The 19,605-nt window shown below is 38.2% G+C and overlaps 1 protein-coding gene across 5 annotated transcripts in view; it reads left to right on the forward strand.

Annotated features, from left to right (window-relative positions):
* The first annotated feature begins 511 nt into the window (after positions 1–511).
* The window catches only part of casd1.L (CAS1 domain containing 1 L homeolog), a 36,169-nt gene continuing 17,075 nt past the window's right edge, over positions 512–19,605 (forward strand). For all 5 annotated transcript variants that reach the window (XR_001936081.2, XR_001936084.2, XR_001936086.2 and 2 more), the window contains exons 1-11: positions 512–750; positions 2,690–3,141; positions 12,556–12,652; positions 12,889–13,009; positions 13,876–13,920; positions 14,403–14,465; positions 15,042–15,086; positions 15,445–15,568; positions 16,391–16,605; positions 17,849–18,274; positions 19,340–19,429. Coding sequence is in view for 1 of the 5 variants with exons in the window: in XM_018267317.2 (XP_018122806.1) it covers positions 2,694–3,141; positions 12,556–12,652; positions 12,889–13,009; positions 13,876–13,920; positions 14,403–14,465; positions 15,042–15,086; positions 15,445–15,568; positions 16,391–16,605; positions 17,849–18,274; positions 19,340–19,429 (1,674 nt within the window). In the remaining 4 variants the exon portion in view is untranslated. The remainder of the gene's footprint in view (positions 751–2,689; positions 3,142–12,555; positions 12,653–12,888; positions 13,010–13,875; positions 13,921–14,402; positions 14,466–15,041; positions 15,087–15,444; positions 15,569–16,390; positions 16,606–17,848; positions 18,275–19,339; positions 19,430–19,605) is intronic.

The following is a 19,605-nucleotide window of genomic DNA, read 5'->3' on the forward strand; positions in this document are numbered from 1 at the left end:
ACTAAATGCACGAAAATACAGGTATATGGAAACCATTCTTATTATTGAAATGAGCTACTGTATTTAAGACATACCCATCCTTGCCGTCATGAGTGCCAATATATCATGCATTGATATTTGTGACAATTCTGTGCTTCCTACTTTGTGGCAACAGTTTGGAGAAGGCCCTTTTCTATTTTCAGGATAATAATTTTAAGGATGGATCTTACAGTTTACCAAGTAAGGGCCATACAGAATTGGGGTGCAGATATAATAGTGGAATAACTTTACTGGCCTGCACAAAGCCCTGACCTCAGGGTCTGGTGTATGTTGTATAACCAACTGTCTGTATTCTACTACAATACTAAAAGCAAGTGATGCATTTACCTGGAAACTGAACCTTGACAAATGGGCCATGATTTAATAGCAATGTACTAATAAGCCTGAGCGTTATGTGAAGTTGTTAAACCTGCTGTCAACATTCCCACCCACTATTTTTCCCCTGTGCTCAGAGGTAACTATACCTGGGTGCAACAAGAGACTGGAAATCACAACAGCCTTACACAGCAACAGGTGCATGTCAGCCACCTCAACAAGGAGCGATCTTACACTGTGCCTAAATTAAGCATTATTCTGCCAGTTCAGCAGACCAGGAAGAAACGACTGACCTCTGTGGGAGTACTATTATGTGTTAATCCTGGATACTCCCCAGAAAAAAAGGATATGCTGAAGCAACTGGAGACTGGAACTGTAGTGCTCTAGCCGTTTACGGTAGTTATGGCAGTGTTTGTTACCTGGGCATTCTTGCTACCAACTTTGGGGAGTCCTTATAAAATGTTGTTTGGTGTGTAGTTGCTGTAACACCAAGTACTTGCTTTTTATGTGTTCTTTTGGGTTTGTTACTTGTTATAGCAAGTTACAGTCAGTGCTGTTAGTAAATCACACCAGTGTTTTAATTGTCTACGACTTCAGGGTTTGACCGTGCTGTTTGCTGATCCTCAAGTAACCTGCAGACTGTGTATTTAGGATTATTTTAGTGTATTGCTAATGGTGGCACCTTACCTTGCTGTAACTTTACAGTGTGTGCAAAGAACACTGTACTTGAGCCACATTTCCTTGTGAGATGCTATTTGTTATAAGTGCCTGTCGCATTGGTTTTGGTATATAGCCCAGCTGACCCTATGTGGTGTTACCATTCTGGCATGGTATTTAGGATTGCCACCTGGTAAAAATGATGCTTGATGCCAGTGTTATTATAGTCAAATTCTTGTTATTAATTTTAACATTAAGACAAGTCTGTTATATGACAGAAAATTAATAACGATTTCACAAAATTGACACGTGTAGCAGTAAGGTACCAAAGACATACTTAAAAATAATAATAACATACAGAATTAATCCAAGCTTTCGCTGCTCGGCTTTGTATCTAGAAATTGAATTTTGAAACTGGCTTAAACAATGTGAATGGAATTATGTCATGGTTGCCAGTGTTATTGATAGGGGGAAAAAATACAGGAAGGCAGATTTTTTCCCCAGAAAAGGTGGCAACCTTAACTGTACTTGTTTAAAGTGACATTCTGTGTATTGGCACTGTTATCAGAGAGCAGCACTTTATACGCAGTATGGCATATTTGCACCCTTACATACCTCCCAACATTTTGGAAGTAAAAAGAGGGACAAAAATGTTTTTTCCGCATGTAGCGCAGCAATTTTTTGACCACACTCCTTTATGTGGCCACACCCCCTAATTACCATGTTTGTTTTACAAAATTTGGCAGGTTATGAAAGTTTGAAAATATTTCTCCATATCTAAACTGTGTTTTTGTGTCTCAAAATTGTTACAAAGTATCTTATTTGCACCTGTTAGCTGTTCTGGGCTCTCTGCTAAAAGCCAATTAAGTGAGAAACTTTGTTTCTTTTTCTGGCTGTTCAGAGCAGAGAAAAGAGGGACTTTCCAGTACAAATGAGGGACTGTGGGTTGAGCTGTCAAAAGAGGGACTGTCCCTCCGAAAAAGGGACAGTTGGGAGGTATGCCCTTATATTGTACAATGTATACTTTAGTTTAGCCTCAAAATTAAAGTGACAATAAACTGGGCGTGTGATAATGTGCGTGAGTCAGTATTGTGCCTAGAATGGCTTATTACTTCTCACATCTATTAAGTATTGTGCATAGAATGGCTGTCATTACTTCTCACATTTAGTCAGTAGTGTGCATAGAATGGTGTATTACTTCTCACATCTAGTCAGTATTGTACATAGATGGCTTATTACTTCTCACATCTAGTCAGTATTGTATATAGAAGGGCTTATTACTTCTCACATCTAGTCAGTATTGTACATAGAATGGCGTATTACTTCTTACCTCTAGTCAGTATTGTGTATAGAATGGCTTATTACTTCTCACATCTAGTCAGTATTGTGTATAGAATGGCTTATTACTTCTCACATCTAGTCAGTATTCTACATGAAATGGCTGCCATTTCTTCTCACATCTAGTCAGTATTGTGCAGTTTTAGTTTGATAGTGTATTGCTCGTATATTATGGCATGTGCTGTGGGTATAGATACGTATAAACTGGTGGTCCCTGTGCCAGTATATGATGCCCTGTTAAGCCTGTATAAAGGGAATATTCTGTGCTAGGACTCATCGCGAGTGAATTGTTGGTGCTGTGAGTGACAGTGACACTGTCCTGTGGTTTTGTTTTTATTAGACCTATGTCCGTCGACGAGCATAAGGAAGATATGCGCGGGAGCATGAGTAGAAGCGGGAGCCGTGACACGGGGAGCGAGGGACACACTCCAGAGCCGCCATCCCCGATCTCCGGCAGCAGGGGCACAAAGAAGTGGCGAGAAGGCGGCTCAGAGGAGGAGCAATCCGCACTGTTGACATTCGAGGAACCCGCCTCCTCCTCCTCCCTCACTGCAGACCCCCCGCCGCATCCCTCCTCATCCCCTCCCTCCCAGCCGCAGTGCTGCCCCTCAGCGCCCGGCAGCTCTATCGCACGCTGCTGTCATGGAGGAGCCAAGATGGCGGCCCTGGCCTACAATATGGGCAAGCGGGAAATCAATCAGCATTTCAGCGTGAGGAATGCCAAAGCGCTGTCCTTGGTGGCCGTGCTTCTAATCTCCGTCTGCCATGCCGTGTCCTGGGGATACTTCCGAGGTAAGTCCGGGGCTGGGCTACTGCTGTGCCCACTAACCTGCTGCTGCCAAGGCCTTCTAATCCCTTCAGTGGCAGCTTGCCTTTAAATGCCTTGCGCCACCGTCTCATGGTGTGAGTATTGTCATAGACAGTGTTTATTTACTAGTCACCCACACCAGCCAATCGGACACTTGCTTTCAGCACTGTAAATAGCCCTTGAACCATCATTGTGGTTTGATGTTTGCTCGCACTTGTGTTTTTCTACATTTCCTTTTGTTTCTGTTGCATATCCTGACATTTGTACCCCTTCTCCGACCCTCCTCCGACCCTCGCCCCCTGTCATAACATTTCCTTTCGGTCACGTGAGGTAACCTTTAAGCCTTCCTTGTATTCTGTCAGCAACATCATGATTACACTTGTCAGGTACACACTACAGGCGCTCGAATGACTGGTGCAGGCCATACAGAAAATACGTTTTCTTCCTCAATGTGCCAATGGTATATACTTGGGTTGGCCAGCATGCACCTAGGACTACAACTCCCAGCATTCCTTGCCAGAGGGGTTGATTAATGTTGTACTTCCCCAAAACACCTGCAGGACAAGGGGTCGTTCAGCTCTGCTCCACTCCATATAGTGTGTGGGGGGAAAACAGTGCAGAATAAATGTGTTTCTAAGGGGCATGTTTACTAACATTGGAGATAAATATCTGGAGAGATTTCTGGAGATGTTGCCCATAGTAACCTATCAGATCTTTGCTTTTGTTTTTCAAATTATAGGTAGCAGTTTAAATCTAATTGCTGATTTATTGCCATGGGCAACATCTCCAGAAATCTCTCCAGATCTTTATCTCCATGCGATCGTGTCTGGGTTGGTTGTTAGGGGTTCCCACCATTGTCGTTCTATTTATCTGCTCCCTGCAATTAGTGCCATGGCTATTATATACCATTTGTTTTGTTTTTTAATTATATGTGTTTCACCCTTATGGTAACTTTTATTAGGTCATAGAACGGCCAATTCTAAGCAACTTTTCCATTATTTATTTTTTATAGTTTTATAGATATGACTTTTTCTTCTGACTCTTTGCAGCTTTCAAATGGGCGTTGCTGACTCCATGCTCAAAAACAAATGGCTCTGCAAGGCTACAAATGTATTGTTATTGTTACTTTTTATTACAGATTCTTCTATTCAGGCCCACTCCTATTCATATTCCAGTCTCTTATTCAAATCAATGCATGGTTGCTAGGGTAATTTGGACCATAGTTACCAAATTGAATTGAAGAGCTGCTGAATAAAAAGCTAAATAACTCAAAAACCATAAATAATAACAAATGAAATCAAATTGCAAAGTGTCTCAGAATAGCACTCTCTATATCATGCTTAAAGGTCCAAATTATGGAAAGATCTGTTATCTGGATATATATATATATATATATATATATATATATATATATATATATATATATATAGCAGCGCACTCACCCCTAGAAAAAGGCAAAAAAGAACATGCAGCACTCATGGGACTTAATTTATGTGCAACGCTTTAATGGTGTAAGTCGACATTTCGGTCCTGTACAGAGGACCTTTATCAAGATATCTTGATAAAGGTCCTCTGTACAGGACCGAAACTTCGACTTACACCATTAGAGCTTTGCACATAAATTAAGTCCCATGAGTTCTCAATGTTCTTTATACTGATATATGATTATCCATCCATCCATCCATCCATCCATCTATCTAGGACTTTGAAGTCGGCACTCATGTCACTAGGTTCAACTTGCCTGGGTGCAGTGTCCAAAATTTTGAAATAATTATTGCGTAAAGACATGTCATGACACAGGAACAGGTAGTAACCGACACTTCCAGGGTTAATAGTTGGAGGGAAATGTATACTTTGGGATGTCTCTGTGACCCCTTGAGGGGTGATTCACCGGTTAACATAACCACATATCACTTTTTGGTTAATAACAACATTAATGGATAGGTTGTAAAAGGGAGTGATTAAGCACCAATAGCTATTTCATTATACGGTCCTCTTCAGAGCTCTGCACTGATTACACTGTAATACAATATAGACAGTATTTTATCTATCGCTATTTTGGGAGCATGAAACCAGACCTTCCACCTATACTCATATTTGTTTCTTTGTAACATTATCAGCATTTCCTAGCATAGTGAAACATTGAAATGGTTGCAAGTATGATTAACAACTGTTACAAAGTTTGTTTTTAAGTATCTTCTTTTCTAGTTTTAAAAGTCATATGGTTATTTTTGTATTCTTTAATGTTTAGTATTTGTATATTTTGCGTATATATATATATATATATATAAATAATATACGCAACGGATATATATATATATATATATATATATATATATGCATAGAATGGACCAGCACACCGTTTTCTTCAATCAAACGTGTTTATTCAATACACACTGTGCATCCAACGTTTCGGCCCGCATCCTTGATAAAGGCCCGGATGCGGGCCGAAACGTTGGATGCACAGTGTGTATTGAATAAACACGTTTGATTGAAGAAAACGGTGTGCTGGTCCATTCTATGCATATATAAAGACTTTGACCGAGCACCCGGCTTGGAGAAAAAAGAGGACAGAGTGCAGGTGTTTGTACTATATATATATATATATATATATATATATATATATATATATATATATATATATATATATATATATATATATGTCTACGGAGTGCACCATTCCACACACACACACACACACACACACACACACTGGTGTGAAAAACTATTTGCCCCCTTCCTGATTTCTTATTCTTTTGCATGTTTGTCACACAAAATGTTTCTGATCATCAAACACATTTAACTATTAGTTAAAGATAACACAAGTAAACACAAAATGCAGTTTTTAAATGAGGGTTTTTATTATTTAGGGAGAAAAGAAATCCAAACCTGTGTGAAAAAGTAATTGCCCCCTGAACCTAATAACTGGTTGGGCCACCCTTAGCAGCAATAACTGCAATCAAGCGTTTGCGATAACTTGCAACGAGTCTTTTACAGCGCTCTGGAGGAATTTTGGCCCACTCATCTTTGCAGAATTGTTGTAATTCAGCTTTATTTGAGGGTTTTCTAGCATGAACCGCCTTTTTAAGGTCATGCCACAACATCTCAATAGGATTCAGGTCAGGACTTTGACTAGGCCACTCCAAAGTCTTCATTTTGTTTTTCTTCAGCCATTCAGAGGTGGATCTGCTGGTGTGTTTTGGGTCATTGTCCTGCTGCAGCACCCAAGATCGCTTCAGCTTGAGTTGACGAACAGATGGCCGGACATTCTCCTTCAGGATTTTTTGGTAGACAGTAGAATTCATGGTTCCATCTATCACAGAAAAGTCTTCCAGGTCCTGAAGCAGCAAAACAACCCCAGACCATCACACTACCACCACCATATTTTACTGTTGGTATGATGTTCTTTTTCTGAAATGCTGTGTTACTTTTACGCCAGATGTAACGGGACGCGCACCTTCCAAAAAGTTCAACTTTTGTCTCGTTGGTCCACAAGGTATTTTCCCAAAAGTCTTGGCAATCATTGAGATGTTTTTTAGCAAAATTGAGACGAGCCATAATGTTCTTTTTGCTTAAAAGTGGTTTGCGCCTTGGAAATCTGCCATGCAGGCCGTTTTTGCCCAGTCTCTTTCTTATGGTGGAGTCGTGAACACTGACCTTAATTGAGGCAAGTGAGGCCTGAAGTTCTTTAGATGTTGTCCTGGGGTCTTTTGTGGCCTCTCGGGTGAGTTGTCTCTGCGCTCTTGGGGTAATTTTGGTCGGCCGGCCACTCCTGGGAAGGTTCACCACTGTTCCATGGTTTTGCCATTTGTGGATAATGGCTCTCACTGTGGTTCGCTGGAGTCCCAAAGCTTTAGAAATGGCTTTATAACCTTTGAAATTGAACTCAGGTGTGATAAACCACAGTTAAGTTATTTTTTAACAAGGGGGGCAATCACTTTTTCACACAGGCCCATGTAGATTTGGAGTTTTTTTTCTCCCTTAATAACGTAAACCTTCATTTAAAAACTGCATTTTGTGTTCAATTATGTTATCTTTGACTAATAGTTAACGGTTTTTGATGAGCAGAAACATTTAAGTGTGACAAACATGCAAAAGAATAAGAAATCAGGAAGGGGGCAAATAGTTTTGCACACCACTGTATATTATATAATAGATCCCGAAGTGAGGTCAGTGCCACATAGATGGTTGTTAGAAGATTAATACAGTTTCATTTATGAAAAGAGCCAAATTGAATGAACTTGTTTATAAGCATATTTAGATAGTATCAATGCTCACATGTTTACTTAGCACTAGTTAATTCCTCTATCCAGCTTTCAAATGGGGGTCGCAGAAATACGGTTGCTCTGCAAGGCTACAATTTTATTGCAATCGCTACTTATCTCAATTTATGTTCCTATTTAGTCCCTCGCCTATTCATATTCCAGTCTCTCATTCAGACCACTGCCTGGTTGCTAGGGTAATAAGATCCTAGCAACCAAAGAGCTGCTGAAATACCAAACTTGGAGAGATGCTGAACAAACTTACTAAATAACTGAAAAACCATAAAAAAACTAAGCTAATTGTCTCAAAATATCAATGTTTACGTCATGCTAAAAGTTAAGTTAACGGTAAACTGCCGCTTTAAGTTATTGAGTTTAGTCAAGAACCCCATTTTCTCATATGGTTAAATACAGATTACGACATTGTCATAGCATGTATCCTGCAGTGCCGGAAATTCACGTCTTGAGCTTCCTTAGGGTGACCTGCCCCAGAGTTTGGGTACCTACTTTTTAATCTTTAAGTACCCAAGAGTATTTGTTATTATAAGAGTATGAGCCATGACCCATCCCTGTGGTTATTCTTTACACTGAAATTAAATGATTGCCTTGGCACAAAAACACACACTTGTATCAACAGCTCTTGACATTTTTTACCTTATGCCCATGTTTACACGGTGTTAAATATCAAAATCAGCACACCGTCAACTGGAAACATAAGTATTTGCTTCATGCTTTTAAATCATAGAACTTATATGATAGGCTTTGCTTTATTTCTGTGCACGTTGAGAAATACATATTGATGCAGGTTGGTCTGCATAAGGACTGGCTAATTGTATTGATATAGAAGTGGGAGCAGCCATCATTGTTATCACTGATAAGGGAACGGCATTCAAAAATAAAAGTTCTCTCTTTAGATCATGTGCAAATCCAGGGTTTTTGTGTTGTTATGCTTCACTGATACAAACTGTGTGTTTGCTACTGTGTGATTATGGGAGCAACTGTTTTAATAGAAATAGGGCACATATTTACATAGCAAATAACACACAAACTTAATACAATATAAAGAGTTTAGGGTTAGTTCACACGAGGAGATTTTGTCGCCTGGCGACTAATCGCCTCTACTTCAGGCCGACAATCTCCCTGAACTGCCTTCGTGTGTCTTCCCATCCGCTATAATGAAAAGTTGCCTGTGCTAAAGCATAAGGAAGCTTCGGAAAACGAAGTCTCACGTGTGCTCACGAAGGCAGTTCAGGGAGATTGTCAGCCTGAAGTAGAGGCGATTAGTCGCCAGGCGACAAAATCTCCCTGAATCTCCTCGTGTGAACTAACCATTAATGCTTGGCTGGTAAAATGAATAAGGGCCAAATTCATGAATCTACGAATTTGGATATTTGTTGCCAAGGTATATTATTATTATTATTAACATGTATTTTTAGAGCCACAACATATTGTGCAGTGCTGTAAATATAGTTTATTTGTAGGGGCTGGTTATTAAAAACTTTTTTTTTTTTTTTCACATTTATTGTACTGGACATTACACTAAGCAGGGACTTAAAGTGGTTGTTCATCTTTGAGTTAACTTTATGATGTAGATAGTGATATTCTGAGATAATTTGCAATTGGTTTTTATTTTTTATTATTTGTGGTTTTTGAATTATTTAGCTTTTTATTTAACAGATCTACCAGTTTGCAAATTTGGTTGCATACCAAAAGAAAAATTGGTTAATATTAGCCATTTTATAATGTACTAAAAGTTAATTTAAAGGTGAACCAACCCTTTAAGAACAGTATAGCTTTTCTTTGTTGCTATATACAAGCAATTAAAGTTTTTTATATTTTTATGCTGGCAACAGAAGGCATAATTATTTTTCAGAATAATCATGGCTGCTCCCACTGTTATAAGAATAAATATGCGGAGTGGTAGGGCTCCGTTGTGCAGCCTCACTTGCCCATCTGGGTTGCCAGCCACCCGCTACACAGGCACAGATTGACTGTGATCCATGGAAAGGAATGATAAACATTGTTACCCCTTGCATATTTTCAAGAGAATATGCCTTCACCCTCATATTCGCTCAATTACAGGTATGGGATCCGTTATTCTGAAACGCATTATCCAGTAAGCTCCGAATTACGGAGACGCCGTCTTCCATAGACTCCATTTTAGGCAAATAATCCAAATCTTTAAAAATTATTTACTTTTTTCCTGTAATAATAAAACAGAAGCTTGTACTTGATCCCAACTAAGATATAATTTATCCTTATTGGAAGCAGAAGCAGCCTATTGGGTTTATTTAATGTTTATATGATTTTCTAGTAGACTTAAGGTATAAAGATCCAAATTTCAGAAAGATCCATTATCTGGAAAACTCTAGGTCCCGAGTATTCTGGATAACAGGTCCCTTATCTGTACCATAAACTTGATGGCAGGTTGGTTGTGACTTTTGTTTTATTGAGGGGGGGGGAAGCACCTAAGTAATTAAAAACACCCCAACAGCTACGTGTGCAATTGTCCTAATGAGAAAAACTCCCCATGGAGTGCGGAAGGCAAGTGAAAAGAATACATATTTATCTATTGGCATTTGTCGCCACGCCACTAACCTTCACCAAGCATTTCTCTGTGAAGTAAATATTTGAGTTTCAAATACAATACTTCCAGTATTTTCCGCTTTTAGAGTAGATTTTTCCAATCTTTTGTAACCAGAATAACCGGCATCAATCATTAATGAGATGACTGGGTAATTGCTTGTTGAGAAACCTGGTGATCAGTAAGAGTCACTAAAAGCGGAGATGTATTGGGTTTTATTTTTAGATCTCGGAATTATGCTTGAACTTTACATTTGAGAATTGCCCTAATTTGTGTTTTTTTTTTTTTCTTTTGGTCCAGCCCATTTCCTTGACTTGAGTCATGGAAAACGTCTGTGACAGCTAATGTATGTTTGTTGATATTACATTTATTAACAGTGTATTATATACAGGTATAGGACCTGCTATCCAGAATGCTCGGGACTTGGGGTTTTCCGGATAACGGATCTTTCCATAATTTGACTCTTCATAACTTAAGTCTACTAGAAAATCATGTAAACATTAAATACACCCAATAGGCTGGTTTTGCTTACCATAAGAATTCATTATACAGGTATGGGATCTGTTATCTGGAAACCCATTATCCAGAAAGGCTGTCACCCATAGACTCCATTTTATCCACATAATCCAAATTTTTAAAACTCATTCGCTTTTTCTCTGTATTAAAACAGTACCTTGTACTTGATCCCAGCTAAGATATAATTAATCCTTATTGGAAGCAAAACCAGCTTATTGGGTTTATTTAATGTTTACATGATTTTCTAGTAGACTTAAGGTATAAAGATCCAAATTACAGAAAGATCTGTTAACTGAAAAACCCCAGGTCCTGAGCATTCTGGATAACCAGTCCCATACCTGTATCTTAGTGTGGATCAAGTACAAGGTACTGTTTTATTATTACAGAAAAAAAGGTCAGTCATTTTTAAAAAATTTAGATAAAATGTAGCCTATGGGAGACGACCATTGCAAAATTCAGAGCTTTCTGCATAATGGATCCCATACCTGTAATGTATTACAAAGGGCTCTGTGAATTGCAAAAAAAACAAAACAGATGTTTTACTCTAGCAGCCCCAGATGTGCCATTAATTACCCAAAAATGAGCCTATGGGAAGTGACATGATAAAGCACTTGGTTTAGTTGCTTATGTGATTCTGACCCTAGGGCTATGGAATTCCATAGCTTTGGCCAGCAGTGGTGATTAGAACATAGTGGGGTCATATATCAACACTGGGCAAATTTGCCCATGGGCAGTAACCCATGGCAACCAATCAAATTGCTGCATTTATTGTTCTACTTGCAGCTGGCTTTAAAAAGCTCTTCACTGATTGGTTGCTATGGGTAATTTCCCATGGGCAAATTTGCCCAGTGTTGATAAATGAGCCCCAATAACCCATAGTAACTACTGCAGCATACACAGCACAGAGGGGTTTTTATAGTATTGGGCCAATCAATTCAAATTAAACTGCACTTACTCTTCAGATCACTTATATAGTCGTGTGTCATAAAGCCTGTTCACAAGGGCTTCTCCATAACATGCACGTATCCCCAATTTGTTTTCATTAAAATTGCCTTAAATTATCACATTTCTGGGCAGCACTTACCCGGCGGGTGGTTTTTGGGCAAGCACCGAGTGTCTCTCTCTTCTGGACCTAAGCACCAGGCCCCCATCTTTTGCTGCCAAAATAGTATTGAGGCGATGTCTGACACAAAACAAACTCTGTCTCTTAATGATATATAATTTGTATTCAGTATGGGGATAGAGAGAGACCACAGTAATTTTATTCAGAACCATTTATTCAGTGTCCACATATACTGGAATCCTGTTTACTGTCTGGGTGTTTTTTTTTTAAGTTTACTGTGACAAACTGTCATCCATTGCCCGTCACCTTGTCTCCCACATAGTAGTTAGTGGCTTAGAGCACAACCAATCATATATATAGGCTCAGGGTGACCTGTGTATCTATCACTACTGACCTGGCATGTGCCGCATATATTATCCCTGCAGAATGTGCAAGCTGACGTGAGCATTGCTCAACCAACAGAAAAAAATAAATGGAAATGAGCAGAGAAGGTATCTCTGTACTTAGATCACTATGACTAGAAGCGAATAACCTGTTCCTTTATCCTGTTCCCTATATATATAGTGAATAAAATACCCCCTCTTGTAAAATATAAGGATATTATAAGTTACCAAGGAGTTTCATGACCAAGCTGAGTGTTTTTATACAGGTCATGGAACTCCGAAGTAACTTATAATATCCTCATGTTTTGCAACTGGGGGTACTTTATTTATTATACACAAGTTTCAGTGAGTCATGTGACAGAAATGACATCAGAACTCACCGTTTATAACTGATGGCATCAGAAGTCACCGTTTATAAGGATATAATTTACAGGATATTCATGGCTTTTGTGTATTTCATAGAAAGTTGCCCCCTCATCTCTAAATCTTTGGCCCTGTTTTTTGATGTGTATTCGCCATAGTTACAGTGTTTCTACAGCATTCATCTTGACATTTTTTGTGAGTTTCATAGCTTGTTCCCTTAATTCCAGGAGAAGGCACATGTGAATACCTTATATCCAGCGGCCGGTTCCTAGGAGAGAATGTATGGCAACCATACAGCTGCATGATGCACAAGTACAAGAGCGGGTATGTGCTTCTCTTTTTTGTCTGCATAATATACACTGGGAAATCTCTTTTCTTCAGCAAGTCTCAAAAGTGTGCAAATAAGTAGTGTATTATAATAAATTAGGCTGTTCCCTAAGCCTGTCACTTAAAGAAACTCTGTGATAGAGTGACATAATCATTTGTATGTGTTTTTCTGTAGGGTTCTGTTTCGTCCTCTATATGTTATATCACAATCATTTTAACCTTCTTTGTTTTAGTGAAGCCAAGAGCTGTCTTGCAGAGCAATATGTAACATTCGTTGGTGATTCCCGGATTCGCCAGTTATTCTATGCATTTGTGAAGATTCTAACTCCGCAATACAAAGAGGAAGGAAACAAGGTAAATTTTGACTCTGTTAAAGGAGAAGGAAAGGCTAAAATTAAGTAAGCTTTATCATAAAGGTTTATATAAATACACCAGTAAACCCTCAAAGTAATGCTGCTCCGAGTCCTTTGTCAAAATAAAAACAGCTTTTCTTTCCTTCTATTGTGTACACATGGGCTTCTGTATTAGACTTTCTGTTTCCAGCATAAACCTCCAGGGCTAGGGCTTGAGCATGCTCAGTTTGCTCCTCCTCCCCTCCCTACTATAATCTGAGCCCAGAGCTATGAATGAGCAGGGAGAGACTCAGGCAGGAAGTCATGTCACACCAAGCTAATATGGCAGCTGCTATCCTAAACAAACAGAGGGATAGTCTAGAGCTGTTTACTCGGGTATGGTACAGCTTGCACTATTGTGGCTAATCTAATGGCAATAAACTGCTTCAGTAGCTTTCCTTCTCCTTTAAGGCAATAGCACTCAGGCACTTTGAACAGCCTGTTAGAAAGTATCCCCAAAACACGGCATCAGAGCACACCAAACCACCCCATTCACCTGCAGTTGATAGTTACCACTAATGTTGTTGCAGTTGAACTAGATCCCACCAAAATATGGGGTAGTTGGTAGTGAAATGTTTCCCTAGGGTAGAGGGACATTTCACATGGATCTTGTGTTTTGTAGTTACATTGCCAACAGTATGCACCACTCCAGTAACCCAAAGCAACTGATCAGCAACATGCTTTGATTGGTTAAGTACAGTTTGAATAATGAAAGCAGATATCTGACTGGTGAACTCCTCAATACCAATACATCATTAGATGTGAGGAATGCCATATTATTAAACATAAATTAATACATTTTCTGTGTTGACAACTTCCCCTTTACAGCATGAAAACATATATTTTGAAGACAAAGCTGCTGCACTGAAAATTGTAAGTTGTTTTTTGTGTTTTTCTTTTTTGGTCAGTAGAACTGGGGAATTCATAAGGGACTTATAATACAGCAAACATTTTCTTGATCAACCAAATTGCACGTTGGGATGCTACTGTTTGACTCTGCTTGATACCCTCACAATACAATAATTTTATATTTACAGTAAATAATTCCACTTAATGGACACTGTATAACTCAAGTAAAACAATTTAATTTGGGGACTGGGAATTATATGTCTGTTTTGTAAAGTTCTGTTGAAAGTTACTTCTATGGCATCTGACTAGAGTTAGTGGATGGCTGGATTGTTTACCTGTTGGAACAATCATCAGCAGAATAGATTTACAGTACCAACAGTTCTAACGCAAACACATTCCATAGCTGAATGTTTATTCTGGAAAGTTGTCAGACTTGTAAATGTTATTCAACGTTATCGTAATTAATAGGTACAACAGAATTTATAGAAGTTTTCTTTTTATTTCAGGATTTTTTGTGGTATCCGGAAGTCAACAACTCCATGAAGCAAGCCTTCCAGTCTCTGAGTGAGGTCAGTGCATCTTCTTTATCAAGTTAGACAGCAACATGTAGGTAGCAATAACCAATGGCCCATTTAGTCTGCAAATTGCACACAGTATTGTTTTAGGTTTTAAAGGAGAACTAGGAGAAGTTTACTGAGCATGCGAACAATCTTAAAGGCCTTTTTTAATGAAAAATAAATAAATAAAGAGATTTAAATTTGACGGCCTGGATCATAACTGTTGTAGGGCTACAGAACGTCTCTGTACAGTAAGTTCCATTTATAATGTACAGCATTTCTAGCTATATTCATGTTTAGGTTAATTTTTCCTTAAATTCATTTAAGTATGATCAAACCAGTTTTTTTGCTACCAATGTTGGTTACGCCCATTTGAAAGCAGGATAAAGGAAAAAGTAGAAGGCAAATAATATATATCTATATAGTTTTATCTATAGGGTTGGGCTACTTGCTGTCCTCCTGATAATTACAGCTGAACTTGTTAAATGGTGATATTTGGTGAAATATATGCTAAGTTATAGGCGTGTTATTATTGAGTTTTTTCCTAAACTGATTTTTTATTTTATTATTTTTTTTTATTTTTTACAGAATGCTATGGAAAAGCCTACAAAGGTCATAGCAGGTGCTGCCACGGTAAGTCAGCTGAATTCAAAAAAGATCTGCATATGTATATATAAGTATGAAATGCACAACTGATCCTACTATATAAACTCACTAAGAAATACTGCAAATGACAGGAAGCAGTCCATAAATCCATAATTATGTGAGATAGATATATATAAATCTTCACATAGACCCGCACTCCAAAATGTATGCAAATAGAATAATTTAATTTACTGAGCATTTGGAGTGCGGGTCTATGTGAAGATTTATATAAAGTAGTTTGACCCAGCACCCGCAAGACATTCAAATCCGGATCTCAGTGCAGCTGCTTAAAGACTGTTCATGATGTTAATAAACTAGCGCTCATTTGCTCTACATGTTTCTTTAGTGGTCGATAAAGATAAACAATGGAAGCCGTGAATCTCTTGCTCAGTACAAAGTGAACATGACTGCTGTGGCACCTGTTTTGGAAAAACTGGCTGAGGTCGGCGACGTCTACTGGTTCCTGCAAGGTAACATGATGCATAAATGTATGAGACTTGGCATGAGCAGCCAAGAGCAGATTTGCAACATCTTATTTAATCATACTTGATCAATCATGTTGTAGGTGTTAATCAATGATCCCTATGGCAATGGAATTTAGGAGTTTTTTTCTGGATATCCTGAAAACTGGCCAATATGTGATCTACATTACTTACTCAGAGCTGACAAAACAACTGTTAGGTCAAGTATAAAAATGCTATTTGATAAAGCCATCTAGAAAGACACACACAAGACCTATATGTCAAATAAATGTACTCAATTCAAAATATGGGTATATGTGTGCACTGCATATTGTTCTACATATTTACAGTTATACATATGAATCACAGCTGACCCATAAGAATGTAACTAATTCTTCCATAGATCAGCTCTCTTAATGGTCAGTCTATTGAGACTGTTTAGCCATTTATAAGAACATGTACACAGTGCACTTTTATATCATGCTTTTCAAGGTCAGGATAAATAAATGAAAGTTTAACCGTGCACGTTTCAGTATTTTTACCTTTAAAGACTGGTCTGCGGTACATATGTATGGCTTACTAGACCTAAAACAAAGTTTGCCTCGGTTATTTTATCCCCTGTGTATTACAGCATCTCTTAAACAAAGCAACATCTATAACTAAATTATTGTAAGGACTTTTTCTCTGTGTTTTATCAGTTGCTTTAATAACATGGGGAATCAAAAATATTTTTCATTAGAAAAACAAAACATGAGTATCTAAAATTGGGATTGTCATCATTGTTCTTTTGGATTTAATCCCTTGCTTTATAAACTTAATTTGTTTCTGCAGATCCAGTATATGAGCCATTGTTAAGTGAAAGTCGCAAAATGATCACAAACCACAGGATTGATGCATATAATGACATTGCAGCCAGAATATTAAATGGCACCATCAGAAAATCACAAAATAAAGTAAAAATTGTCAGTGTTTCCAGACTTATATCTGAAGAGATCATGTCCAAATCGTTAGATGGTCTGCATCTCCCTGAACCAAGCAAAGATATAGTAAGTACATTTTAAGACGGTTATAACAGGGTGGGTGATATTTAGTGCTATCAGAAATTTTAGACTGCTTTCCATTTAGACATAAGAACTCATTTGTTTATCCCCAGGATGTAAGTGCTAGAACATTAAATTTAAAGGAGAATTCAACCCTAAGCTTAAAAAACCCTACCCTACATAGACCCTCCTCCCCCCAGCCTAAGTGTTACCCTGGGCAAATGCCCCTAACGGTTTACTTACCCCTCGGTAAAGATTCATGCATCGGAGTTCACAGGCAGCATCTTTGGAATGAGAGCAGCAATTCAGCAATTTTCGTGAGTTTCGGCGAATGTGCAGTTTGCAGAAAACAGAAAATTGCTCCAACCGTGCATGTGCCGAAATGTTGCCATTTGCTTAAAGGAACAGTTCAGTGTAAAAATAAATACGGGTTAAATAGGCTGTGTAACAGAACAGAACCCAACTTCCTGCTTTTCTGCGCTCTAATGCTGAGTTAGTCATCGACTTTAAGGGGGGGTCACATGGGACATAAATGTTCAGTGAGTTTGCAATTGATCCTTAGCATGCAGCTCAGATTCAAAAGCAACAGTTATGACCCATTTGGGCCCCCCTTAGATCACTGAATGGTTATTGCCTGGTAACCAATCAGTGGAAACCAAGAGAGCTAAAAAGCAGGAAGTTGTTTTCTGGCTATTATGTTACACATCCAGTCACTCCAGCCTTTATACATTACATTTTTGGCTAACTAACTATATTGAAAACATTTTTTATTTTGTACAGCCTATCTATTTACCCAGTTTTTATTTTTATACTAAACAATTGCTTTAAAGTAGGGATGCACTGAATCCAGGATTCGGTTCGGGATTCGGCCTTTTTCAGCAGGATTCAGATTCCGCCGAATCCTTCTGCCAGGACGAACTGAATCTGCAAATTAGGGGCGGGGAGGGACTTTTTGTCATAAAACAAGGAAGTAAAAAATATTTTCCCCTTCCCACCCCTAATTTCCATATGCAAATTAGGATTCGGTTCGGTATTCGGCCGAATCTTTCGAGAAGGATTCGGGGGTTCGGCCGAATCCAAAATAGTGGATTCAGTGCAATCCTACTTTAAAGTCATATGATTTAAAGGGTTCAGATTCAATTCAGCCAAGACCTGCCAAAAAAGTCTAGGACGAATCCCGAACCAAATCCATGATTTGGTGCATCCATAATTATGTTTAGTTCATCTTTGTCTGTTTTTTCTTTAACAGAGTGCCATGGTTCTCATGAACGCATTCTGCAACAAAATTGTAAATCCCATCGATGGTTCATGCTGCCAGCCTTCTCCTTCCCTTACCATCATACAGAAATTAGCCGCATGCTTTTTTATTTTTGTCACGATTGCTTTTGTATCGGTCACCGTCATCCAGCGGAACAAGCATCGGAGGAATAAACTATGCAATGATATAGAGAGTGGGGAGGAGAAGAAGCCAGCCACAGCAACACCTGCTGCCTCCAGCCTGGAGATTCTTCTCCTTTCTCTCAGCAAACTGGGCCTTATCATGGCCTATTTTTACTTCTGTGACAGAGCAAACTTGTACATGAAGGAAAACAAGTTTTATACACATTCTTCTTTCTTCATCCCAATCATCTACATCCTTGTCTTAGGAGTGTTTTATAATGAAAACACTAAAGAGGTAATCTTTGTTTATGTACCGGTAACGCATTTGTGTAGCGAGTATTTTGTGTGACATAGTATAAGCAGAGCACATTTTGAACTGCCTTTAAGAGCTTACATGTCATTAAAGAGCCACTATATTCTCTAGACACATTTTCCTGGAGAATTGAACTTGTAATTGTGCAAGAGAATACTATGCTAGCTTTTATTTCATCCCTTTCTATAAGCCATAAGAATAACAATGAAGTTGTACCTAGTAAGATGAGTTCTATTTACAATCCTGTTCTTTTTGGCTTCTTGGTAAGAGAGAGTAATACAAATGAAGGTTCCCTCTAGTTTATTGAGCCTGTGTGCACAAAAATATCTATAAAAAAATAGTGCACAGAAGTCCAAGCAAGAGCTAAATTTTGTGTATTTAACATTTTTTGTGTACTTAAATTACTGTCATAATTTGTGTGTTTTCATTAGAGCACAGCTCAGAAACTTCATTAGTATAGCAAGCAGACTAAGAGACAATGTTAATTTAGGCATGGGTAAAAATCCAACCAATATCACTATGGAATATACGGTATATACATACAAGAATAGGTATTCCTTCCAACCGTCTTCTAGATTTGAGAATATTTTGACCCCTAAAAATAAGAAATCGCTTCTATGTACATTATCTTAAGGTTCTGTTAAATCTATCGGTTATATAAATATAGTTACAGAGTACAGGTATAGAATCCGTTATCTGGAAACCCATTATCCAGAAAGCTCTGAATAATGGAATGACCATCTCCTATAGACTCCATTTTATCCAAATTTATATATATATATATATATATATATATATATATATATATATATATATATATATATATGTATATATATATATATATGTATATAATTAATCCTTATTGGAAGCCTATTGGGTTTATTTAATGTTGAAATGATTTTCTAGTAGACTTAAAGTAAGAAGATCCAAATTACAGAAAGATCTGTAAAACCCCCAGGTCCTGAGCATTCTGGATAACAGGTCCGATACCTGTACAGTGTATGAAATATTTCCTCTGATAAAAACTGCATTGTCATTTTGTCCCAGACTAAATTATTAAACCGGGAACAAACAGATGAATGGAAGGGGTGGATGCAACTTGTCATATTGATCTACCACATCTCTGGAGCAAGTTCTGTAAGTGAAATATTTGCTTGCACTTGTGTACACAACTATATTTGTCTGCTAGTATTCCACGTGGCAAGTCCCATTATTAAAAGCTGCTGTATCCTGTTGCTCCTCTTGAGAATTGTTTGCTGTTGGTCCCTTTTAAGAATCATTCTGTGCCAACGAAAGGAATAGATTGTCTTTCA

This window comes from Xenopus laevis, chromosome 6L (genome assembly GCF_017654675.1).
Source record: "Xenopus laevis strain J_2021 chromosome 6L, Xenopus_laevis_v10.1, whole genome shotgun sequence".
NCBI lineage: Eukaryota > Metazoa > Chordata > Amphibia > Anura > Pipidae > Xenopus > Xenopus laevis.